Source organism: Carcharhinus amblyrhynchos, chromosome 24 (genome assembly GCF_965287045.1).
Source record: "Carcharhinus amblyrhynchos chromosome 24, sCarAmb.v2.hapA, whole genome shotgun sequence".
NCBI classification, from domain to species: Eukaryota; Metazoa; Chordata; class Chondrichthyes; order Carcharhiniformes; family Carcharhinidae; genus Carcharhinus; species Carcharhinus amblyrhynchos.
The window spans coordinates 19,991,699-20,018,427 of record NC_137347.1 but is presented as its reverse complement, the minus strand read 5'-3'; the positions used below and the strand labels follow the sequence as shown (position 1 = coordinate 20,018,427).

The 26,729-nt window shown below is 38.1% G+C and overlaps 1 protein-coding gene across 11 annotated transcripts in view; it reads right to left on the bottom strand.

Moving 5' to 3' along the window:
* The window catches only part of macf1a (microtubule actin crosslinking factor 1a), a 562,465-nt gene that overhangs the window by 237,581 nt on the left and 298,155 nt on the right, over positions 1-26,729 (bottom strand). For all 11 annotated transcript variants that reach the window (XM_080211401.1, XM_080211408.1, XM_080211407.1 and 8 more), the window contains exons 9-19: positions 22,160-22,279; positions 21,352-21,447; positions 20,002-20,129; positions 15,642-15,735; positions 14,612-14,766; positions 9,601-9,877; positions 8,241-8,369; positions 7,137-7,214; positions 5,476-5,637; positions 3,266-3,370; positions 1,451-1,546 (exon numbers count right to left, since the gene is read on the bottom strand). In XM_080211401.1, coding sequence (XP_080067527.1) covers positions 1,451-1,546; positions 3,266-3,370; positions 5,476-5,637; positions 7,137-7,214; positions 8,241-8,369; positions 9,601-9,877; positions 14,612-14,766; positions 15,642-15,735; positions 20,002-20,129; positions 21,352-21,447; positions 22,160-22,279 — 1,440 coding nt within the window. The remainder of the gene's footprint in view (positions 1-1,450; positions 1,547-3,265; positions 3,371-5,475; positions 5,638-7,136; positions 7,215-8,240; positions 8,370-9,600; positions 9,878-14,611; positions 14,767-15,641; positions 15,736-20,001; positions 20,130-21,351; positions 21,448-22,159; positions 22,280-26,729) is intronic.

Here is a 26,729-nt window from a genome sequence, read left to right as displayed (position 1 = left end):
TAATTTATCTGCATCATCTAAGGAAGATAATCTGCGTATAAGAATTGACAAATGTTAATAATACATTCTATTAAAAAAGGCACTAAAACAACTACTGTAAAATCCAATCATATTTGGCCAGGTTCCCACCATCATCAGATTTCTGTACAGAATTCAAAAGGTTTAAAATATATATGGGCAAGAATGTTATAAAGATATCCTTCAATACATAGCTTTCTGATGGCTCAATGAAGTAATTTAGTGAGTACATGAACCTCACATACTTAGAATATTGAAGTTTAATTCTTAGAGTTGCAGTAGAGACTTGCAATTGGCTGTGGTGGAATTAGGGCAGGGAGAGGAAAATCATCCAATGTTCAGCTCATGACTCAGTATCTGAAGCCAAGATGGAACATCGGGTCAAAATTGGCTATGCTTCTCTTCATGATTGCACAGTTTTATCAACACTCAATGTGTAGGTTCATATATAAATGATGACTATTTAATTGTGGTATAGAATGCAGACCAGCGTTGATGAAATAAAATCACAAAAGAGGCAATGTCTACAGAAGAGAGAAGTGGTGAGAAAGGAATATCCAATTCACAAGCCATCCATGCCAATGAGGCTGAGAGAAAACAGGAGAAAGCCTATTTTTGTGGAGAATCAGACTTTTGGTTGGAACCGGGTTTTGTTTGTCTCAGAAGGCAAAATGGTTGGGGCTTGAAAGAAGAAATAATGAAGTAAAAATAATAGGAAACAAAAATTTAAAGAAAGAGAATTAAAGAACTAGCAGGGAAACAGTGGATGTAGACTCAGCCAGAACAAATCAAATGTGACAGCCACAATGCAGCAGGTTGTTTCCTCCCCTTTTGACGATTAAATTCATGCGTAATACTCAGGGAAAACCTGTACAAACCAACACCACAATCTGTTGTGGGGAAGAAAATTACTCTGGTCACTGTGTGTAGCAGCATTATGAATATCACCTTCTTCAATTCACTTGATATCCCTGCACACAGTAACCAGAGTAATATTTTCCCTCCTGTTAGCAAGCAACAAAATTGCTGATGAGTTGAGTTCAGCTCAGCTGTGGCTGGGATCTTGCAAATAGCTTCCTGTTCTTAACTTACAGTAGCAGAGAATTTCGTTTTGCAGAACATTCACTGTAATTGGCTATGAATAGCTAAAACAAGCCAATTTTAATAACACCACAATGCCAGTGGCACATTTTGTGGTCTGAATAGTTGAGAAATCAGCAGCAACATCTCCTGCATTTCTAACATGTGCAGTTTATCAGCAATTCTACCCAACAGTAACAGGAGCCTGTAAAATTACCCTCTCTTAGTCCAAGCAAAACAGCTGAAATATTTCAGTAATCAACACATTGATTTACCTCAGTGGGATACTATCTGTTTGTACAAATAGATCTCTATAGTTAGCATTTATTTTAACAATGGAAGCTTGTCTTACCTGGAAGTAAGCCGTATTATCTTTCACATGTTGTTCCACACAGCAACACAGCTGTCTGATCCAGTGCCATTGCGTCTTAAGTGCTGCACTGTATGCCTTAGAAGTGACAAAGTGCTTAGTCAAAATATGAATGGTGCTGTAAGTACTTTTATGATGCAACTATCCCTCAGTATAAACAAACTACATCATTTGTTATTACATTGGATAAGAATGCACATGCATTCATCACTTTGACTAGTTGAACCTTCCCTAATATAACTTATATCATCAAGCTAAAAAATTAGTTTTCAAAATACGGTTACTACTATTAAGCAGCTAACATGGCAACCAATTGGGCACTGCAAGATCCCACAAAAAGCACAAGAGATGCATAACCAGTTAGTCAGTATTTTTATTCTTCCAATGGTGCTGATTGGGGATGGAGCGTTAGTCTGGATTTTTGTAATGTTTTCATGAAATGAGAGTGTTGCCCATTCGTAATTGCTCTTTAACTGACTGGTGTGCCACGTCGTTGCAGAGGGGCAGTTACATGTCTACCACATTGCTGTGGTTCTGAAGTCACCTGCAGGCCATCCTGGGTAAAGATGGCAGAGTTCATCCCTGAAGCACATTAAAAGGTAGTGAACCAGATGGTATTTTACAACAATTGATGTTAGCTTTGTGGTCATTACTACTGACACTAGCTTTAGTGCTCCAGATTTATTAATCAAATTTAAATTCACCAGCTGATGTGGAGGAATTTGAACCTGTGTTCCTAGGGCATTAACACGGGTCCCTGGGTTACGAGCCCAGTGATATTATCACTATCACATCATCACTATGCCACTATCTCCCCCAAAGTTCTCTGTGGAACATTTAGCAAGCACACCATTGTTTGAAGTGAAATAGTTTGCATTTAATAATACAGCACATATTGCATTAAATTGACTACATGGATGTTGTGAGTGAAGCTAAATGAGACAATTAGGGTAGTAATAGATCTCATGTAATTCTGTCTTGCTATTACTGTTACTTTTAACTGAATTTCAGGACTTTACTAAATACATATTTTTCCCCTTTATTGTCATTTTTGCTCAGCACCTTCTTATCTGGTAACTCTAAATATGTTGGTGCATAACATTTCTATAGTCAAAAGAACTAAATGCAAGTTTTTGTACCTTTGAAGGTGAGAAGTTCCACATTAAAATGTGTCCTTTACAACTGGGGAGTACAGTAGAATGACTAGTATTTTTCTACCATTGTTTGTTAGTATATATTCTTAGAAATTTTCAGAAAATATGCCAAAGATCATTTATGGCAATTTTTATCCCTGTCAGTATGAATGATCTAAATAACACAATAAGTAACCCGACAATGGATTCTATGAATCCCACCCTGCATAAATGCCCTACTCAACCAATCTTCTGATGCTGCTAATCAAATTAGTACGGTCATGCATGATCCACCTATGTCTAAGGTATTAGCATTGTTCTATAGTCAATTAACAGACGCATCTTCAGCAAGCAGAATTAACCTTGCCAAAATTCCCCTTTCCTGTCTTATACACTGGCTGAAATTTGTTAAAACCAAGGCAATAAACAGAAGTGGATGCAGATGAAACTGGGATTTAAGCAGTTTCTTTGGAATTCAGGAAAGCTTAACAAATTATTTTTAAATTTTAAAAAAATTAAGCCTGATTGAAGCAGCCTTTGTTAGTCTCATAACAATTTAACTGCATAATAAATTGAAGAAGAGGGAGTATAATTCAGACTTCTGTCATGAAATCAGAATTCAATAATGATTTGTCAAACTTCATGTATTAGCAGAACAAATTACCTCAACTGTCTGCTTGGCTGGATGGTTCTCCAATGAAAGTTGTTCTCCTGACTCCTGGTGGGATTTGATAACCTTCTGTTTCTGCTCCAGTTCTTTCTTCAGTTCCTAGAGGAGATATGATGAAAAGTTATTTTTAACCAACCTCCACTCAATTATTTTAATGATCACATCAATTATTTAGGTGCATAGAGACAAAGTACAAACAATTCTAAAGGAAAAAAATACAATTGTCAGCAGCAAAGATTACAGTAGGAGCTTGGGATTTATAATCAAGGTCAGCAAATGGAAGGAACAAGGAGAAACAGCTCCCTGGTAACAGAAATCAGGGGCACAATTTTGGCTTGGCATCCTGACGTTGGGGCTAAACAGGGGTCTCAACTTGTGCAGTATACGGAGCAGTCATCCTGCATTGATTTTCACCAGTTTGGAGAAGGAATGATTTTAGGCGACCTGCGGGTGTAGCCATGGCTAGACAGAAAAAGAGATCTCAAAACTTGTCGGTCAGTCTCTTGTGGTTGCCTTTAATTACCTTATTTGAAGGCAGTAGCTTAAACTCACCATCAATTCTTATGCCCACCTGCTTCATTCGATTCTGTTCCAGACTGAAAATTTCTGATATCACAATCAATGCTGACAAACACTTGCTCAGTGAAACAATCACAAATCACCTGTTATCATTTTTCAGCCAGTCACTAATTTACAAATATTCATATTTTTATGATGCTATCAAGTGCAGCCACGAGATGGCTACTAGTTTTTCACACGAATGTGTCCCAAAGGTCAAATTAAGTGAACAGACAGAATCAGTTAGAAGATTTCAATCTGTTACCTTGGTTTAATCTTGAACTTTTCACAGCGTTATTTGGACCTAAGCTAGCGTATGGCAATTGCATTAGTTCTTGTGTGAAGTTCTATTCACCTCATGTTTTGGCTATTTTATTTTTATGAACCATATGCTATATTAACCTCTAATCTCACCACCACATTTTGGGGTGCACGAAAGAGGTGGACTTCTGTGGCTCAGTAGATTCATGGCTCAGCACTCTCACCTCTGAATCAGAAGGTTGTGGATTCAAGCCACACTCTTGGACTTGAGAAGAACAAGTTAGGCTAAACAAACAGGCAGTGCTGCACCATCAGAGGAGCCAAGGTCAATATTTATGCCTCTATAAATAACATTAAAGTAGACAATCTGGGCATTGTCCGGTGAGAGTTTGCTGTGTGCAAACTGGGTGCTGCATTTTCTACATCGCAACAGCAGCTACAATTTAAAATTTGACTGTAAAACACATCCATGTTATGAAGGATGTTATGCAAATACAATACTTTTTTTTCTCCCCATTCAGTAACTCTTCAGGTGACTTCATCTTCACAATTTCATCACAAGGAATCAAGTCCAAACTTGTAGAACTCAAACCCATTAGCTTACAAAATATTAATACATAAAGAGAACATATCTACTGTTATGCAAAAAAAGTTCTAACCATATCTGAGAATCAGCTTGCAGGAATACACAACCCAGCAAGTAGATCACTTTTTTTTAAAATGATACTTAAGATGGCCACAAAAATTAGTCAATGCCATGGAAAAATTACGCAATTTCAAGAATGCAGTTAAACTATCAAGACAATGACAGTAGGAGCTCTGTCTTGCAATCGAATAACCACCTTAGGAAGGGTTTAAAAGTGCAATTGAGCGCAATGCTTTACAAAATCTTTCCCAGCCCCAATATTTCTCCAGGTTCGCGAATACATTTATGTTATTTAAAATTTGGTGCATCTATGTCTGTGTAAACAGTGTGCAAATCACAAACTTTCCATAAGCATGGCTCCAATAACTCATATTGCCTGTTGTCACAAATGTATCCTTGAGTCCCATTTTTTGGTCTACTGCTGGCAGCTGGATGTCAACAAATCCAAAGTAAAGCAGGAGAGTCAGCTTCCAACTAAAAAGACTGGAATTCCCAAAGCCATAGCTGTATTTGCTTATGGAAACACTTGTCAAACCAGCTGCATTAGAAAGTTGATTGAAAATAGAAACTGTACACTAGTCCACCCCAATGAACAAGCTCTCAACTTTCTTCATTTCATCAGCATTGCTGTGAAGGAGTGAGAGGACTCAGAGAAATAAACAAGCTTCGGAGTGGGGAAGCGAGACAACTATACTTTTTTGAAAAGGCTATTCTATAAAACCCTTAACATAAAACTTACAATGAAATATTCTTTCTTTGCAGTAATATTTGTATTATTGTCACTCCAGTCATAAGCCAATTCTTCCTCCTCCTTTTCATTCAACCAGATAAGTTCTGTTGTCACTTTTGATACAAAATTGTGCAAGCTCATCAGATGTTTCATACGCAATCTTGATGTTTCCTGAGGAAAATTAAAGAAATCATCAGTGACCAACACTATAAAGAAATCAGTAAAATATTAAATGCAACTGTCAACAGTATGACCATTGCTGTCCCAAGGTCAGCTTCTGACAATGATGAAATATTTATGACAAATGGCAACTATTGTCAATAAAATTATTAATTTGCAGAATTCAAGTTCATTCAATGCTTTTAGATAATACATTTTATATGCAGAATATGCTGGTTTTCAGTGTTTGCAAAGGAAAGACTACCATTGTTCACCACTTTTGACTTATGCAGTAATGCACACTACCACACTAATGCAGTGTGGTGCTGGCACAAATTACAGTCCAGGGGTGAATCCTCTACACCAAGAGCAAAAAAGTGTTCACACAAGAGGAAACAAATTAAAATAATTAAAAACAAACTGTTTAGACAATGGATTAACAGATACCAACATTACTTTTTCTTGCATTTCCATCGTGCAGCAAAATTAAAACTGGTTAGGACTAATTTGATCTACCTACTTCCTGGGAATAGTCTAAAATCAAGGTCTCCAATGCTACACAATTCCACAACCTTGCAAATTACCAGAGACTGTTCTCCTAACATTGAATCAGAAACAGGAGGAATGGTGACGTCAAAAGGATCACAAGAATCAGGAACAAATGAAGTTTAAATAGTACTGTGAGCTTTTACAGCAAACATCAATTAACACAAAAGTTTAAGGTTCTGAATGCAAATTAAATATTCACCAAAGATTTTCTATAAAAGACTGCATATTTTGTATTTCTCTCATTCTGGATTCTAATGTTTCTGCACTCACGTCTTGACTCCCTCTCAATCTATCATCTCTGCTGCTCCGCTACTGCGCACACTTCCTGAACTATTTCTTCTGCTGGTGATGATTAGCTGCGGGTAACTGTGTCCGGTTGGCTACAGGACATGAAGAATGATGGCTATGGGTATATCCTGCTGACTACTTTGAGTCAGTTTCCCTTTTGCTGCCTGCTGCTGATATCTCTGATTTGCCTCCTGCTAGCTCCTCTCCTTCTCCTAATAGATGAGTTAGTTCATGTTTGATTGCTTAAGCTTTTAAAAATTCTAACATTGCTGCTGTTCATTTTTTTCTAAAGGCATAAATATGTAGACTGCTTGGCAAAATGCCATAGAATCTATACATTCCAGCAACAGAATTTGGTTTGGCTTGCTGCAGAAGCTGGCTTTGAAGTCAGTAAGGACGAATACACATGTAACAAATCTTCAAAGGTGCAAGAACGTGTTTGCTTTCTTTCAATGGAGACGTACAATGTAGTAGTTGGCTTACATTTAATCCAAAAATTCCAATGAAAAATGCTGATGGTTTCATCTGCCATTGTTTATTTATTAATACAGTCAGGATTTGGTTAGGATATCTGATATCCATACCTGCGCTGAGTACTGAAAGTTGTCCAATTAGTAATACTTTTATTGCCCGTTAACACTGAAATAATTGAGTGATTTAAATGATTCACTTACCAGTAGTTTGAGGTATTGCAACTCCAGTTTAGTCAATGTGTCTGAATAACTGGTCTTAAAGTTGGAAGAGATTTGGCCCTGCAAGTACACAATATGCAATAATTAAATATGTTGTAATGGAGGATTTTATTGTTTCTCTACATCACAGCTCGCAGTAATGCAAAGATTCAAAGTTGCGTCATTGGTGAAGCTCTCTGAAAGAACAGATACCATGAAAAACCATGTTATAAACAGCCATTAATGAATAAGGTGCCCTTTACTTATCCTGACTTGGCACAAGAGATGAAAATGTAACTTACTCAAAAAGTGTGCATGGAAGTCTAAGGCAGGAATATTAACTGTTTGGACCATAGGCTGACTGGATTAAGAAATTTGGGGATAGGGTGGGAAAATGGAGTTTAGGTGGAAAATCAGCCACAAACTTCTTGAATGTTGGAGAAGGTTCAATGGGTTGTATGGCTTACTGCTCCTAATTTTTTATTCCCATTGCCCCTATTGTGGTCTGATAGAGTCTTGTGTTTTCTTATTATGAATTTCAACCCCAGTCCCATCATGAAATAGAATTTCACTGCTTTTGAATTCTGTGCTCCTAGAAATAAATCCTAGTGCTTCATTAGCATTTTTTAAAAATTGCTTTGCTTATCTGCAATTCTGCTTTTAATGATTTGTCCAACTGTATCTCTAGAATCAATCCTTTGCTCTTTATCCCATTTATTTTTAAAATAATTTTCTTAGGTGGCTGTGATGTTTCTGGTTTAGTGCATCACCTAACATATTTATCAACGTTAACGTTAACATACCACTCAACCACTCTGTCTACAGCTTTTTTTTTAAAATATCTTCTGGAGCCTATTGGCTGAAAAAGGAATGTGAAAACAAATATCTGCAAATTATATATCAACACCATGTCCCTATTACAAAAAAGTAGAAAGGAGGGACCTTTTGCTGCATTTATGTCTGGTCTTTTCCTACTGCTAAATCACAGTTACTTTTTCTGTTGCCACATCAGTTTGGTCGAACAGCTAATCGAGAGTTCAGGTTTAATAATATGGTTGTGAAACACATATGCCTAAATTACTGAGGCATTAACACAGAAAGACATACTTCATAAATTTTCGCTTCTTTAAGACTAGATTCCAGTTCTTCCACTGCAGTATGTATTGTCTTGTGGGTATCAAGCTGTGTCTCCACACTTGGCAAGTCAGTGCCCCAATCAGCTCGGTCAAGTCTTACCTGCAGGATCAAACCATGCATCATCAGTTCCATACTATTTCCATCCTGGAAATGTTTTAAAGCTGCGTGCATATTGTGCAACACCTCTGTTGGTACTATTGCTGTCCAATACGAGAATATAGCTACATAGCTAGTGACACCCCAAAACAAACATATCTGAGGCATCAATTTGATGAAAGTCTTCATGTTTGTTAGGCTTAGCGAATCTGGCAAGGTTGATTTGAAGAACCCAAATTAGTTTTGAAAGACTAGTACAAGAATTGGCAGCAGCAAGCTATGTAACCCAGATATAAAAACAACTGTGAGCTCCCCAATCCAAAAAATTTCTAAATGGAGTGAAAACAAAATTGAAATAATGATCATAACTACTTATAGAATACACATCAGAAAATCTGTCAATAATGCACAACTTGACAGAAAATCATTCAGTCTGCACTTTAGTCACACCAAACCCCAAACATCTTAATATGATGACAGCTGATATCTCTCTGCAACTAGGTTAACATAATCTACTCTGAAGAATCATATCCAATTTGAAACAGTAACTTTATTTCTCTCCATAGATGCTATCAGACCTGAGTATTTATTTGTTTTTATTGTAGCACAATCCGTATTGAGAAACGGATAACATTGGATGGACACTTCAAAAGAAAATGAAGGTTACAAGCCCTTGTATTCATCAAATCTACAACTAAATATGTTAATCTGAAGTTCACAGGGCATCTATTTCCAACATAATAACTCAAGATGGCATAGATTCTTGACACCAGCCACAAGGATTCCTACTGAACTTGACTTAGATTCTCACTAAGCTGGTCCAATACTTATTACTAATTATAGAATCCAGAATGGGAAAGTAACACCTGATCAACATTTTTCCATTACAGTTTCAAGAGTAGATGCAGGAAATGAAATACTATACTGAATTATATTTCTTTGCAATATTAGCAGCATGGATTTTTATATGGAAGCAGAAATCTGAATTTAATCGGAAATGAATAATGCACGCTAACACAGATTACATTTCAAGACGTTGTTCAAATCATGCTGAAGTACCAACATGGTGTTCGAGTAAAAGACAATAAATTTACTGTTATCAGAATTTGATTAAACTGTGATCTAGAGATCACTGGCAAACCTTTTTATGAACAATTCAAAGCCATGTGATCTTCAGTTTGTACAAGTATAGCACATAGCTCTGAGTTTCATTTAGTGAAGAAACATATAGTACCTGTACTTCCTCCACCCATGCCAAAAGCTCATACACAAATCTCAGGCTTCCTTCATCTTGTGTTGAAGAGAGTGCAACCAATTCTGATCTTGTCAAGGGCTTTTTAAACCCCGTGAGGGAAGTGATGTGCAAAGTGCCTGAACTAACATCAGTTAAGTCAGTGACAGTCAAGTTCAAAGTTTGCAAATGCTCCGTGGAGGAGATGAAATGTCCTTTTCTGTACAGGTTTGTGCATTCAAGCCTCAATGCCACCAGCTCATCCTGTAGTTTAATAATTCTGTGAAAAAAAGAGATAGAGAAAGCTAAGAAATCAACGTTTTCCAAATGAAAATACACTGCTTATACTGGGATATCAAATTCAATAGGCAACATTTTTGCAACGGTTTTCATATTAAAGCAATATTTGAAATAATGTAGAATATGAAACTGAAAGTCATCTTTCATCAATGACATACCCTTAAGATTTTAGCATCACAAAGAACAACTTAACCAAATCAATTTACTGGATTATAGGAGAAAAAAAAGCAATGGAACAGGTCATTACAAATCAGTGAAGATCATTCCTTGAACATTTTAACTTATTCAGCCTAGCACTCAACTGATCATAGAACCCTACGATGCAGAAAGAGGCCCTTCGGCCCATTGAGTCTGCACCGACCACAATCCCACCCAGGCCCCACCCCCATATCCCTACATATTTTACCTGCTAATCCCTCTAATCCAAGCATCCTAGTACACTAAGGGGCAATTTTAGCATGGCCGATCAACCTAACCTGCACATCTTGGGACTGTGGGAGAAAACCCACACAGACACGAGGAGAATGTGCAAACGCTACACGGACAGTGTACCGAGCCGGGAATCAAACCCAGGTCCCTGGAGCTGTGAAGCAACAGTGCTCACCACTGTGCTATCGTGCCAATCTTGAATGCTTGCTTGATTCCACTGTCTAACTTAGCAGGGCATTCCAAAAGATTGTTGCTTACGTGTAAAAATAGCTCTCCAGTTTAAAACTGATGCCCTCCAACCCACCACACGAATAAATGTAATATTGCGTAGTTACATCACATAATACATTTAGGGTAAATTTTTTACTACCGCTACAATTGAGGCTTTCGTGCCACTTCTCTGGAGCAAATCTAGTCAGTAAAGTAGCGATCTGACTGACTCAATGTTCTGCTTTTAGGGACTTTAGGGAAATCTATTGGCAGTGGACACATCGGCAAAAACTGCACTAATTTCATCACAAAAATTAACACTTCAATTTCAAATTTAAAGGAGCCACAAAGTTCATTGGTGTAGGGCATTGATAAATTCACAATTCTGCAGTAAGACTAACTTGATGTTGAGAACTTATTGAAGCAGATAGAAAGGAATTGATGCTGCATTTTCAATTACAAAATATTACTTGTGTAGCTTCCAATACTAAAGTGAAACCCAAACATTTGCTACCATAGTAGATATGCAGGGTCAGGAAATTTCCTGACTCAGGAGCAAGTGCTCCAAAATGGTGGGATTTTCATTTTTAGGAATGGGTGCCAACTGAAGTCAGACACGTCATCCCCACAAACAGTGTGGACGCAGCCGAGGTGGGCTGTTTAAAATTCCCACCTTGGAGCTCTGGGACTTCACCCCAGTTGTGAGCGAGATTTAAAAAGGCCTCATGCTATACCCCTCAACCCCCACACACGCCATGCCTGATCCATGCCAGCCCATGTCACTTCATTCTGCTAACTTTCATGACCCTTAATACTCTCCATGCCAACCTATGCCCTTCTACGCATCCCCAAGATCTTATGCCAACCTAGCACCAATGTATGCCAATCCATGACCTCACACAGTTTTATGGTCCTTGAAGCCCCTATGAAAACTCATGCCAATACATATCACCTACCCACCATCCTTTGCCTGCAAACCCTCCATTACCTCCTCACCCAGCACTCATTATGGGCAGACTTCAGGCACCATGCCAAGATGAAAAAATCAAGTATCTATTACCAACTTCACTATATTGAAAAACTTCAATCAAAGCCCATTCAGTACATTTAAACCCTCCAAGTACTTAATCCCTTAGAAAACAAACATTTGTATTCCCAGACCCACATCAAACCCAGCATTGTGATCATTTGAAACCAAACTTTGAATTCACAGGTCACCCACTGTGATACTGATAGATTGTGGAAGCAGTTGAGCAGAAATAATGTCAACAAAATTCCATTGAAATGGCAAGCGCTGATTTTTTGAAGTGTGGGTTGTTTTATTTCTAAGTTTAACTAGCAGGGGTTTACTTGACAGTTGCACGCATCCATTTTTTAACCCCCATTCATGTCTGCTTTTAATCCCAAAGGAGTACCTGACCACTCCAAGAGGGGCAACCTGACCTCTGTGTTAGGGTCACAGACCAGATCCCAAGGTATATTATGAAACCAGATTAGACCCCAACATTTTTTTGTATTCTGGCATAAGTGTGAGGAAAAGATACTTCTTTCCAAGAATGATTCCACTTACAAAGTAGGGATTTTTACAGTGAAACAAACTTTATTTAACAACTCAGTTTAAATATATCTGTAAAAAAATGAAGCAGCTTAACCATTAACAGTTGAACAGTATTTAAAAATGAAAGGAAACAACTTTGTTTTCTAGTTCATGACTGTGCCAGTGGCAAATAAGGCCCAATCATGTATAAATCAAAACCACTTTTAAATAATATAGTTCACAAACCCAAGCATACTTACTTTACCATTTGTTAATGGTTGTGGACCTTTCAGAGAGAGATAAAGTTCCAGAAACCTAAAAGATCCTTCTAACATGAACAAGGCTTCAGCTATAAACCTAACAGCTTTCTGCAAAAGCTTTTTCTTCCTGCTACAAACTCAGGACTGCACATAAACTACATCATCACAGGACCCAGTATCACTCGAGGCGGAAATTCCAGGGGAACTTAAGTAAACAAAAGTCCATACACTCTATTTAACATAATCACTCGCAAGGCTAAAATGAGCAATTATCCTACAACACAAAAAAAATGTCCATCTCAATTGCACCACTATCATCACATCTTGCAAAGGTGTCCCTGAATTTTCCCAAAGGTATGCTGTTTTTCTCCAGATAACTCCAGTCGGTTTAGACCTTTCATTCAAACTCAAAGCACATAAGTAATGTTTCAGAAACCCAGGTGACCAAAATTGCTTCGGTTTGAAGGCAGCTATACTTTTAAATGTGCCTCTACCTCAGTGAACTGCAGATATGTACAATTTGCTCTGCCCATTTCTCCCCCATCTATTGAAAATCATGGGTGCCGGATACAGGTGGAATCTGGATTCCAGGCTTATGCACTATTTTGGTTAAGGCATGGAGCCCTTCCAGCTATGCAAACCTTTGGGCTTTAGTGTTTGAGTAGTGAAGCATATTTTTCATTCTCCTGCACTGATGATCCTGCAATTCGATAAGCACAAAGATGTCTGTTTTACTGAGTACAGTTCTAAGTCACCCTCTCGAGTTGGCTGAAAACCTAATATGAATATTCATTGCCACAATTTGACAGAAAAATTAATATGGCATTCTTGCCACTTCAGTTTTCAGAAGGCTGACCACAGATGTTCACTGCAGTTTTAGAAATGCCTTTCTTAAGAGTAGCTTAGTAGGGTTTTCATTCCAAGGTGTTACCTTTCTGCAAGCTAAATTTCATACTACAATCTAAAAACATCTTTATGTCACGATTTGTAATAAAATAAATGGCTGCTTTGGTCAATTATACATAATACATAAAAACAATGCTCATTATATTTTGCAGCTTAAAAATACACAGTAGCAGTAATGCAAGTGATAATTAATTTACTATCAGGATGATACTGTGCCTTTAAGAAATGTACTTCAGCTATGTTTCTGTGCAGAATGTTTCCAGCAGTACCTTCCATTTTATTGGTCTACAACCAGCAGTCTGTACTGTTGCTGTAGCAGCATAATGGCTTATTCTGAACTAATGCTGTTCTTGGTCTTCCCGTGGGATTTTGCAAAGTGCAGCTTGATTGGGATGACTGATAGGACTGACCATGTAATAGGATACAGCTAGGCTCACACAAAATATATTCAAGCTGAGATGCTGCTCTTGAGTTACAAGAGAGAAATGTCTCTCTTTTTCACTCTCTGAAGTTGGAGACTGGAATCTGCTAGGAGATAAATCTTTTTCTTGGAGATTCTGCTGTACGAGAACAGATCTTTTTCAGAGTTGCTGTTTTGGAAGCTGCAGAGAGAGGGGTATCACTTTCTATCTCTGAAGTCTAGAGACTGGCAGCTGCCAGAGTTTAGGTTTATTTCTCTAAAGTTTTGCTGTTTTGAAAGATATGCCCTTCTTTAAAAACTGCTGTCTGGATTTCTGTCCAGAAGTGTTAAAATGCTGGAAATTCAGCATCACGTAAGCATCCTTGGATTCTATGCTAACTGGATCTACAGAAGAGATTTATGTCTACGACTGATACTGCTGAATTGGAACAACCAAGATAGCAAGCTAATAAGAATTATACTTTGTCACGCTTAAGTATTTTGATTGGTAAAAGTTATGCTAATTCTTTTTGTTATATTCTAATTGTGTTCTTAAAATTTGTTTTGATTAAAGTGGGTCACTTGAATCATACCCAGAATGAAATACCTTATGTTCACCCTAATGCCAAAATCAAATGCAAAAGTTGTCTAGGCTAATTGCATAATATACTTTGGAGTTTCTGGTCTGGTCCTTAACACTACAGTTAACTGGGTTCTAACAGCATTGCTTTAAGAAATAACAAATGTGCAAGGTCACAAATCACAACTGCATTTATTACTGAAGGACATGGATGGAGGTGATAGTGGAAAAGATAGTATGACTTAGTTTTTCAGTGAATGTGTATGTGTATTTCTGATGTGCATACAAGAAATCTATTTGCAACAATCTGAATCTGTTAATAGATGAGAGTTGCATGTGTATCAATATAAAAATGAATATGTCAGTGCAAATAAACATATGGTGAAACTTACCTCATAATAATCTGTTCTACCTGATAATACTTCTCATCTCGAAGAATCTGTGCATCAATTTGCAGCTGTCGTATTAATCGCTCACACTCCTCCAAGTACATAACCACCTCAGTTTCATATTGAACCTGCTGGCCTGACTCTAGGTGAGCAGCATCCTAGGTAAAAAACAGGTTGAAATACACTAAATTCAATGCAAGTACATGCCTTTCCAACACAATTTATTAGATAGATGTTCATTTGGGAAAGTTTATTAATTAGTAAATAGCATTAGGAGAAATGAATGACTAATCCCACATAGGCCAATGTGTATGTCATGACCCTAACAAATATTAATTTATCATTTGCTGCTCATAATGTTGTTGCATCCACATTTGAGGAACCAATTGCATACTGGTAGTCATATTGCAGAGCACCTCTGTTCAATCTGCATGACACCAAGCTTCCTTTTTAATTTACTTCTTTGCGTCTTTGACCTTATCCTTGACTTGCTAATTTTCAAATGATGTACAACACAAGCTCGAGGAGCAGCACTTTATTTTGCAACTGAGCACTGCAAGGCCTACTGGACTCAACAGCGACTTCAACAAATTTAGATGATAACCTCTAACCCCATTTTGCTTTTCTTTGCTGGTTTGTTTTTCTCTTCTCATTTCACTCTCAGCTCTCTCGATGATAGCTATTCAGGATACTGCTACTCATACTTCAAGTCACATTTTTTGTTTTTTTACTTGTCCCATTACCACACCCTCTGGCCGTACACCATGAAAAAAATGCCATTTAATTTCTTCTGCCCTCCACACTACCATACGCCTTCCCACCTTTCTCCTTTTCACTTGCTCAAAATCTACTACATTTCTAATTTTTTCCAGTTCTGATGAAACATCAGAGATCTGAAACATTAATGCCATTTTGCCCTCCACAGATGCAGCCAGATCTGAGTATTTACAGCATTTTTGAAGTGATATATAATGAATCTATTCACTGCACAGGGATACTAGAACCCATCTCTGTACTATTCATTGCTACTTACTGCTTGCAGGGTATTTTTGGCCAGTGTTAACTTTTCCTCGCAGTTTAAAGCTCCATTTTGGATTTTGTTGGCAATCTGCAGCAGCAGTTCCAGCCTTAAGAAACATAACATAAAAGGGGATAAATTAATTTCATGTTAAGCGGCAGTCTTTAGCAACGCAGAGTGTTTATCTTCGTGATTTGTTCTCAAGGTCACTTGGCTTTGGTATAACACAGTTAAAGCAGAAAGGGCAATAATACACAATTTCATTTGATGTGATTTATTAAAGACAAATTTCTGTGATCTATAACAATTAGAAATCATAAAATGTATCATCCTCCCTTGATAGTGTCTAAACTGGGCATTTGTTGAAAAGGGCAGGTTCAGTCTCTAAGCATCAAAACAAGTTGGAAAATATAAAAACACAAACAGAAGAAATGACATTAGGATTAACAATTACAGCATGTGATTAAATGCAAATCCAGGCTCTATAACAAGCAATAAGAAATGTTTGTATAGAACAGTAAGAAAGACTGACATTGAAACAGTTGCAAAACAACAAACATTCGATCACTGCATTGTAAAGGACATGTTATGTGACAGTTCACACCCTTGGGGATTGGAAACTATAAACAACTACTTTACAGAGGCACACAATAGAAATATTTATTTTCCTTAAAAATATACATTCAGAACTGTATAAATATATGCCTGCTTCCTTGAACTACTTAAAATCAATTATTTGTTCCCAAACTAATATTAGAAACAATAGAATAGAAAGTCTTTCCTCAATTGTACTTCAGATGTGGACAATATCAGCAAAATCACATTTATTGGCCTCTCCTTGAGGCTCAGTTCATGCACTTTGCTGTCAAGTCAGAGGGTTGAGAGTTGCAGCTCGAGGTCAGGACTTTGTCACATACTCTGGACTGTTACTTCAGTGAAATGTTGAAGGCTGCATTATAGCAAAAGGCTATCCTTTAGAAGAGTCATTGAACAAAGCTCCATCTACTGTTCAGGCAAATGCAAAAACTCTCAAGATACTATGTGTGGAACTGCATGGAATTCCTCCCAATGTCCTGGCTATCTTTCTTCCCTAATCACCAAGACCAAAAAACAGATGAATTGACCATCCATCACATTTACTGTTTGTAACATCTGGCTGTGTTGCTGCATTTGTTTACAGTGATTGCACTTCTCAATTCATTGAATGTGATACATTTTCTGTGCTAAGCTGTCCACTGTATTTAAAACTATAAATTATGTGAAGATTCACTTTATCACAAAAAAGTTATATTCCCTCCTCATATTCATGAGCGAATTGAAGTGGATCAAAACAGCCAATTATACCAATTTTTTTTTGCCTTAGTCCCACGGTAACATTTTCAATAAATCGGGTGTCTTCTTTCCTGATGGCCACCTGCAATTTACCAAGATGATCAGAAGCCTGAAATATGTCTCCAGAGCATGCTTTGTTGCTTTACATTTATTTCAAAATCATAGAACACTACAGCATAGAAACAGACCCTTTAGCCCTTCTTGGCTGTGCTGAACCATTTTTCTGCGTAATCCCACTGACCTGCAACTGGACCATATACCTCCACACCCCTCTCATCCATGTACCTGTCCAAGTTTTTCTTAAATGTTAAAAGTGAGCCCACATTCACCACTTCATCTGGCAGCTCAAACCACACTCTCTAAATCTCTACCAAATCTCCCCTCATTCTTTTACACTCCAGGGAATAAAGTCCTAACCTATTCAATCTCTCTGCAACTCAATTTCTCAAGTCCTGGCAACATCCTTGTAAACCTTCTCTGTACTCTTTTAACCTTATTAATATCCTTCCTGTAATTTGGTGACCAAAACTGCACACAAGACTCTAAATTCGGCCTCACCAATGTCTTATACAACCTCACCATAACTTTCCAACTCTTATTCTCAATACTTCAATTTATAAAGGCCAATGTTTCAAAAGCACTCTTTACGACCCTACCTGTGATGCCACTTTTAGGGAATTATGTATCTGTATTCCCAGATCCCTCTGTTCTACTGCACTCTTCAGTGTCCTACCCATTTACCTTGTATGTTCTATCTTGGTTTGTCCTTCTAAAGTGCAATACCTCACACTTGTCTGCATTAAACTCCATCTGCCATTTTTCAGCCCATTTTTCTAGCTGGTCCAAATCCCTCTGCAAGCTTTAAAAATCTTCCTCACTGTCCACTACACCTCCAATGTATGTATCATCAGCAAATTTGCTGATCCAATTTACCACATTATCATCCAGATCATTGATATTGATGACAAACAACAATGGAGCCAGCACTGATCCCTGTGGCACACCACTAGTCATAGGCCTCCACTCAGAAGCACTCCTCCACTACCACTCACTGGCTTCTTCCATTGAGCCAATGTCTAATCCAATTTACTACCTCTCCATGTATACCTAGCAACTGAACCTTCCTAACCTTCCATGCGGGACCTTGTCAAAGGCGTTACTGAAGTCCATGTAGACAACATCCACTGCCTTCCCTTCATCCAATTTCCTGGTAACCTCCTCGAAAAACTTTAATAGATTGGTTTAAACATGACCTACCACGCACAAAGCCATGTTGACTCTCCCTAATAAGTCCCTGTCTATCCAAGTATTTGTAGATCCTATCTCTTAGTACTCCTTCCAATAATTTACCTACTACTTATATCAAGCTTACTGGCCTATAATTTCCCAGATTACTTTGAGCCTTTTTTAAGCAACGGAACAACATGAGCTATCCTCCTATTATCCGGCACCTTATCCGTGAATACTGACATTTTAAATATATCTGCCAAGGCCCCTGCAATTTCAACACTAGTCTCCTTCAAGGTCCAAGGGAATACTCTGTCTGGTCCTGGGGATTTATCTACTCTGATTTGCCTCAAGACAGCAAGCACCTCCTCCCCTTTAATCTGTGTAGGTTCCATGACTTCAATACTTGTTTGCCTTATTTCCGTAGACTCCATGCCAGTTTCCTTAGTAAATACGGATGCAAAAAACCCATTTAATATCTCCCCCATTTCTTTTTGTTCCATACAAAGCCGACCACTCTGATCTTCAAGAGGACCAATTTTATCCCTTACTATCCTTTTGCTCTTAATATACCTGCAGAAGCTCTTAGGATTATCCTTCACTTTGACTGTCAAAGCAACATCATGCCTTCTTTTAGCCCTCCTGATTTCCTTCTTAAGTAGTTTCTTGCACTTTTTATACTCCTCAAGCATCTTATTTGTTCCCTGTTGCCTATACATGTCATACATCTCTCTTTTCTTCTTTATCAGGTGTGCAATATCCCTCAAGAATCAAGGTTCCTTATTCTTATTAACTTTGCCTTTAACCCTGACAGGAACATACAACTCTGCACTCTCAAAATTTCTCCTCTGAAGGCCTCCCACCTACCAATCACATCCTTGCTAGAGAACAGCCTGTCCCAATCCATGCTTTTTAGATCAGTCTTTCTAATGCTGTTCTACATGAACATTGTCTATTGCTCGTCGTTTTGCTGAATCTTATACAGTCCATTTTGGGTGAAGAGTGAGAGAGGAAATGTGGAGTTATAAACATCAAACTTACCATACTGATAATTAGTTTTATTATTTTCCAGAGTTAAATGTTCCAAATAGAGAAATAGATGTTAAAGTCAGCTTATTTTGTCTATTGAGGAATGTACAGAACAGCATTCAAAGTATATAATCTCAATGTCTAATGTCTCACTGACATTGGCATAACCACACGAGCCAGACAGCGGGGGTGGGATTCTCCAGCCGCACTCGCCCAAAACTGGCGAATCCCACCCAAAGTCAATGGACTTGTGCATGGTCTGCCCTGGACCCACTATGATTCGCGTAGCAGGTGGGACGGGAGCATTCCCCCTAGGTTGTTTGAATTCTTCCAAAACCACTCTGGCACAGTATAAAACTACCTATAGATGCAGTTCAATATTCTTCTTTTAAGCCAAAGTGGAATGCAAGACCCAGATTTGCTGCTTGATCAGCCCTGGTCTGTTTACTGCGTTTATTCTGTTCTGATTGTTGTCGTCTTACACATGTGCAATATTCGATATGAAAATAATTAATTTCAGCAATTACTAAGAATCAGCAATGTAAATAATCATATTCCCTGAATGTCTACAAATGAGCCACTTCAAGAATTGCTAATCCATAAGAATTTTTATCTCAAGATTTAATGATTATCTTCAAACGCTCAAGTTCCATTTAAAAAATGATGAAAATGTTAACATTTAAACATTCATGTAGGTTTTCTGCAGGGCATGGTACAGACATTCCATTTTAACAACAGATGCATTTGTTTGCAAAACTGAAAGCATTACAAGAATATGCAAACTAACCTTTCTACTGCAGGTCTCAGGGCCTTCTCTCGCTCTAACATTTCAATGATCAGTTTGCCCCATTCTTCTTCTACATCATTTGGGTGGTATCCTTGGGGAAGCAAAATTCGACCAAACTCTATCCAAACCTATGGGAAAACAAAAAGGTAGTGTTGCTTTATTTATAAAAATATTCCCTAACACTACCATTTCCCTATTAAAGAGTTGCTTGCAATTTTAATTTTCACATATCCGTCCTTGGCATTCTCCAATATTTCAGCGAAGCCCAATGCAAGCTGGAGAAACAGCATCTTATCTTCTGTCTGTAGTCTTTTACACTCAACACTGAGTTCAATAACTTCAGACATGGAAAAATCAAAATGGAGGACAATGTTCAATCATCTGTGCCAGCCCATCCATCCCCAGCCAAGTGCCAGTTTGTATCTTGTTCTTAAATTTGTATTTTCAGTCAGAGTTGACCTTTATTCCGCTATTAACATTTATTCTGGAGCAATCTTCTTCGTTCCTTTACCATTACCAGTACCACTCCCTTTACCTTTTGGCCCATGACATCTGCAGTATTTAATCTCCCTCCACCCTATCCTTGGCCTTTCTTTTCACTCCATCTGACCCGCCTCCTCACTTTTTCAACAGCATAAAATCCAACACATTTCTACCTCTCTCTCCTCAGTTCTGACAAAGTCATATCAGACTTAAAATATTTACTCCATTTCTCTCTCCACAGATGCTGCCAGGCTTTCTGAATTTTTCCAGCACTTCCTATTTTTAGTCCAAAACAGCAAGCAATTTGTACAAGTTATTTCTGTGCTGGAATTGCACTGCCCACTGTGTTGCTCAGGCTTTTCTATAGGCCTCCTAAGCACCCATCTGGAACTAGTTTTAGACTAATGTTTCTGAAAATGGAATCAAGCTTTAGATAAAGCTTGATTCCAGCTCCTTTATGAAATCAGGTTGTGGTATGCCTTTATGACGAGGAGCCAAATCGACGACTCTGAAAGGGACCACAGGATGCTGCCATTCCAAGGATAAGTTATATATTTTTTTAACTTAATATGCAGTTAGTTGGAAGTGATCCTCCCAGATCCACATTAAAACCAAGGGCAACTGGCAATCACCACTTGATCCTCTCACACACCCCATTTCCTACAAATGGACTCTACATTTCCATCGAAGTCTATGCAGCCTGTTGTTCCCTACAAATGGCATCTACAACCCACCAGTCCTATCCAAAAAAGATGCTGTCTCACCGATGAAATTTCGGGCATTATTTCATCACAATTAAACCTCCTTAAGCTATCAGATCATACTCCAATTTATGCTCAATCCAATTACTGGTCCCCAAATTCTTACCTCAAATAATTTATATAAATGTTGTATTTGTGCCTTTTCTGCTTCTTTTGCTGGTATTTCAGTTTCTTTAAAATGTACATATTCATTATAAAGTGCCTAGAAAGTGAAAAGAGAAAAGGAACAGCAATTCAAGCTCTAGACAACTGAATCCAAAAAGCTTTCTGCGTCATCTCACACATTTTGGAAACAAAAAAAAAATTCCATGCATATTCCTTTTCAGTTTCTGCACTACTACTCCTCCCACAATCAAACTTTCTCCATTTATAGCCAAATCAAACAACCGCCTGAATTGCAGGCTGATCTATAATCCAGATGAATATCACTGTGTGGCTAATTCATTTCAACGAGGGTTCGTGCTGAATGAACTTGGCAGCACAATCTTTTCTCTTTCATTCCCCTTTCCCAGATTGAGCACTGAAGATGATATGCAGTATTCCACCAAAGGCACTTTGAATGAATTTTGTCAGCTACGAGACAATGAATATAGTGAATTTGAACAATCAGTTGGTGACTCAGGCTTAGAAAAAAATTAAGTCTAATTGCACTCTCTCTTAAGCAGGCAAGAATTCATCAAAAGTCAATATTTTAACTGCTTTACTTCAAATGAATCTGAATTCTATTAATTAAGATAAAAACAGTATGCGAGCACAAGAATTGGGGTGAATATAACATACAATTCTCCATTTTTTTTAAACTTGGAACAACTTTTTTGTTCACATCATGGAGCAGAAGAAAACGTACTCGTTTAATTTTAATATATGGTACATAAAACTTTTTTTTAAATGACATAGCAAGATGAGGAGTTCACCTTAAGTTCTACAGGATTGTGTGGAAAAGCTTTATCAGACATCAGTGTAACGTGCTGTCTGATCCACTGGAAGAGGTAGTTTACTTTATTCTGGTATTCCTGCCATTTGGAATCAACCTCCTAGATAGTAGAACAGTAAGAATAATCAGAAACATTCTACACAATAATTCAAAATCATAATACTCAATATCAACTCTCAACAAATGAAAACAATGTTTCAGCAAACATAATTTTTGCACATTTAAGCAACTGTACAACATTCATCACTTCCTGTATTGTTTCAAAGAACTTTATTAAGTTCACCAGATACCGAATTGTGTAAGAGGGATGAGGTAGCTACGCATCACAAATAGGTCACGTAAATAGAGATGTTCCTCGTACAAATTTAAATACCCCCCCTTAGGTTTTCCTTTCACCCTCTAGAACTAACCCAGCTTGAAGGTAATTTGCTACGTCATTTAAACCATAATTTTCATTGAGTAAATAGATTAATAAAGGACTAGGCTGATGAATAAAGTATCAGGTAGTCCGCAATTGGGCTGTGGGACAGGTTGAGGGGACAGCACTGTGGGGATCCTGCGGCAGGCCAGCGATTGAGCTGGCCAGTAAACAAGGAGGCTGACAGTTCAGAGCCACTGTACATGCGCAGAGTTCTGCTGGTTTCAGCCTCCCAGGCGGGAATAGGTTTCACCCCTTGAAACCTAATAATATTCATCCTGGTGGCCTCTGCATTGCACAGAGTGTGGGAGATTCTAGTGTGAATTCCCACTGAAAATCCAGTGCGAATTACTCCAGTTTTCCTGCAAATTCGACTCTTAGCACTTTTTTGGGAGAATTCCAACCACAATTAACAGATGGGAAAATGGTAGCAGACTTCAGGAATACATAAACAGAGTGTTAAAATGTTGAGGCAAATGCTAGGTGAAATTTAATGCAGAATTGTGAAGTGATGCATTTGGAAGTTTTACTGACAAGAGAAAGTTGCTGTGAAATCAAGTTTTAAATCAAAAGATGATTTTTGAATTTCCTGGTTGGAAACCCCCAGCTGATTCTTAAAAAAGTCTACCACTTCTCAGTGGTCTGGAATCACAAATATGCCTGCACATTTGCATCTTTGTACCTCCTGCATTTCAAAACATGTGAAATGGAGAAAGTCATTGCACAGTACTGCAGCTGGAACAACTGTCTTGAAAGACATGAAAAGGGGTCATCTACTGTTCCATTAGCAAAATGTCCAGATAACCATCTGGGTATTCAACTGGGTGGAGGCGAACCATTAGACATAATCACTTTGACACTGACTTGACTGAGATCGGAATTCCAAGCATTGAGCCAATCAACGTAATCAGAAGACACTAAACACGATCATATTTGGGTCACTGGCCAGATGGACAAACAGGCATGTAACAGGACAATTCCTTGTGTTGTTTAAGCAGCTATTATCTCAGCAGAACAAGACAAGCATCTGAGGTGCTGAAGGAAAAAGACACTGAGTGGATTTCCTTTTCTTTCTCTCTTTCCATCCAACTTGCAAGTTTTTGAACCCTGTCTGCTGATTTTGACTATCTAGGCACTACAGACCAGGTTTTAAAAGGAATGCAACCAGGTGCTATCATTTCCAGATGAACAGATAACATACGAACAGTAAACCATCTTGATGTTGAAAGCAACAGAACTTCCAGCCTTGAAGCCAACCAAGTCACCAACTTTCAAGAGTCACACACCCTTTTAATTTTCTTGGACTTTAAATTACTTAATCTATTCTCCCCACATTGCAATGTATTTGTGGATGTGTGAGCCTCAAATGTGAGCATTTGTGAAGAATACTTGTCACAGCATTACTATTTTTACTTAGACTGCGTTAAGTACAATAAAATGTCTTCTTTAAAGAATCAAGAAAGCCCTTCTGATCAGGTCATAGATTCATAGTAAATTAATTTTAGTCAGTACAAGTGTCACGTGTGTAATTTTCTGGTTAACGTATAAATGACAATGGTTTAATAAACCCAAACATTCCAGCTCTTATTTCTGTCTGGAGATGTGCACTTTTATTCATGGAAAGGTTATCAATTTTGTATATGGTTCTGAAACTCCACAGTAAAATGAATGGAACACAGTAAAACTTCGGTCACAATTTTTCAATCTTCCTTAACTATAGTATACAAAGAACAGAGAGTAGCTAATGCAAAATCTTTGTTCTAAAAGGAAAGGAATGGTGCAACTAATGATTGATTCATCTAATGTCAGTTTTAGTTAAATTCTTAATCTCTGTAAATGGAGAATCAAATTATTCGGAAGTTTGCAATATATAAAATAATAATCAAAGATAGATAGCAGAAGTTTGTTCAGGGCACGTTTGAGAAATCTAACAGCATTTTTTAAAGATAGTTAAGTTGATAAAGAGACAGAGGTATATGTGAATTTTTAGAAATACAATGTGGCAGTAGGTTATTTGGAAATGTTCAGGTGTGATGTATTAGAAACAGCATTACAGATAGCAAGTTTCAAACAGCTATTAAACAGTGATAGGGTAAATAAGCTATGCTCAGTTTGGAGAGGGTTCAGCAGTAGTCTGCCTAAAAGGAAGTATTGAGCTCATTGTTGATCTTGGTATGTATAGATTGTTTGGACTTGGGCATGCAGTATGCAACTTGAACTTTGCTGCCGACACAAAAATAGAACTTTTGGCGGTAAGGAGCACTATTAAACAACTTCAAGTACAGTTAGACAGGTTAATGCAATGGACAGGCAAATGGCAATGTACTTTAATACGGATAAGTGTGAGGCAATACATCATTGGAAAAGTTGGGAACCTACATATAATTGCAAAACATGAGATGCTGTAGATGAAAAATGATGACTAAGGCTTTAAATATACTGGCCGGCATGGTATCACAGCTGCCTCTCAGAGCCAGGAACCTGGGTTCAATTCTGCCCTCGGGTCACTGACTGTGTGGAGTTTACATGTTCTCCCTGTGTCTGTATGGGTTTCCTCTAGGTGTTCCAGTTTCCTCCCACAGTCTAAAGATGTGCAAATTAGGTTGATTGGCTGTGCTAAATTGCCCCTTAGTGTATCAGGGGACTAGCAGGATAAATACATGGAGTTGCAGAGATAGGGCATGGCTAAGATTGTTGTCAGTGCAGACTTGATGGGCTGAATGGCCTCGTTCTGCCTTGTAGCGATTCTATGATATGCATTTCCCTGAAAGTGTAGATATAGTCAAGGATATTCTCCTTCATTTTTTGGAAGAATGATTTTTTTTTTAAACTTGCAACTGACAATCACATGGCTTTGAGAGTGGAAAATCATGTCTCACAAATCTGATTGAGTTTTTTGAAGGGGTAACCAAGGTGGATGAAGGCAATACAGTTGATGTTGTCTACATGCCTTTGAAAAGATATCGCATGGTAAGTTGTTGCGAAAGGTTAAATCTCATGGAGTCCAGGGTGAGATAGCTAAATGGATTTAAAATTGGCCTAGTGACAGGAGAGGTTGTAGAAGATTGTTTCTCAAACTGGAGGCCTGTGACCAGTGGTATGCCTCAGGGATCAGTGCTGGGGCCATTGTTATTTGTCATTTATATTAATGATTTGGATGAGAATTTAGGAGGCATGGTTAGTAAGTTTGCAGATGATAATAAGATTGGTGGCATGATGGACAGTGGAGAAGGTTACCGAGGATTGCAGCGGGATCTTGATCAATTGGGCCAGTGGACTGACAAATGGAGTTTAATTTAGATAAATGCAAGGTATACTATTTGGTAGGTTGAACCAGGGCTGAACTTCCTCAGTTAATGGTAGGGCATTGGGGAGAGAATAGAACAAAGATCTCGGGGTACATGTTCGTAGCTCATTGAAAGTGGAGTCACAGGTGGACAGAGTGGCGATTCAGCATGCTTGGTTTCATTGGTCAGAACAATGAATACAGGAGTTGGGACATCTTGCTGAAGTTGGACAAGGCATTCGTAAGGCCATACTTGTAAATACAGAATGAATAAAGTATTTCAAGGCAAAGCTGCCCAGCCACTAGACAGAGATTGCAAGTGACAAAAGAACTATGCTGCACTCTCTCTTGCTTTTGGAATATGTGTCACCTGGTTAAAGAAGCCAAACTCTACCAGAAACCTACTATTGAACCGAGATCTCGTAATAATTGCAATATCTTCTACATCTGACCGCATCCAAGAAATCAGCTAACCCAAATAGGCTGCTGCATTTAAAACCTACACCTCAAAGACAAAGGGCACTTAATCATATATTCTTTCACTTTTATCACTAGACTCCAATTAACCTTATTTCTGATGCGTGTGGTGCATGGACATGCCCAAATGACTGCATGAGGACCAAACGTTCGACATTACATTTTTATTACTTTGCTCAAGGTTAGAAGTGGTTAATAAATTTTCTCTTTCTTTGGCTCAGGCAAACCTTGCTTGATTGGCTTCTTATTGCTCAAAGTTTAGTTAAATACATTCCAAATAGGAAAAAGCATATTCTTGCTAAAACGAAACTTAAACTTTTGTTGTGACCAGTCAAGAAAACTGAGCAGAGGGGAACCAGTTCGCCCCTT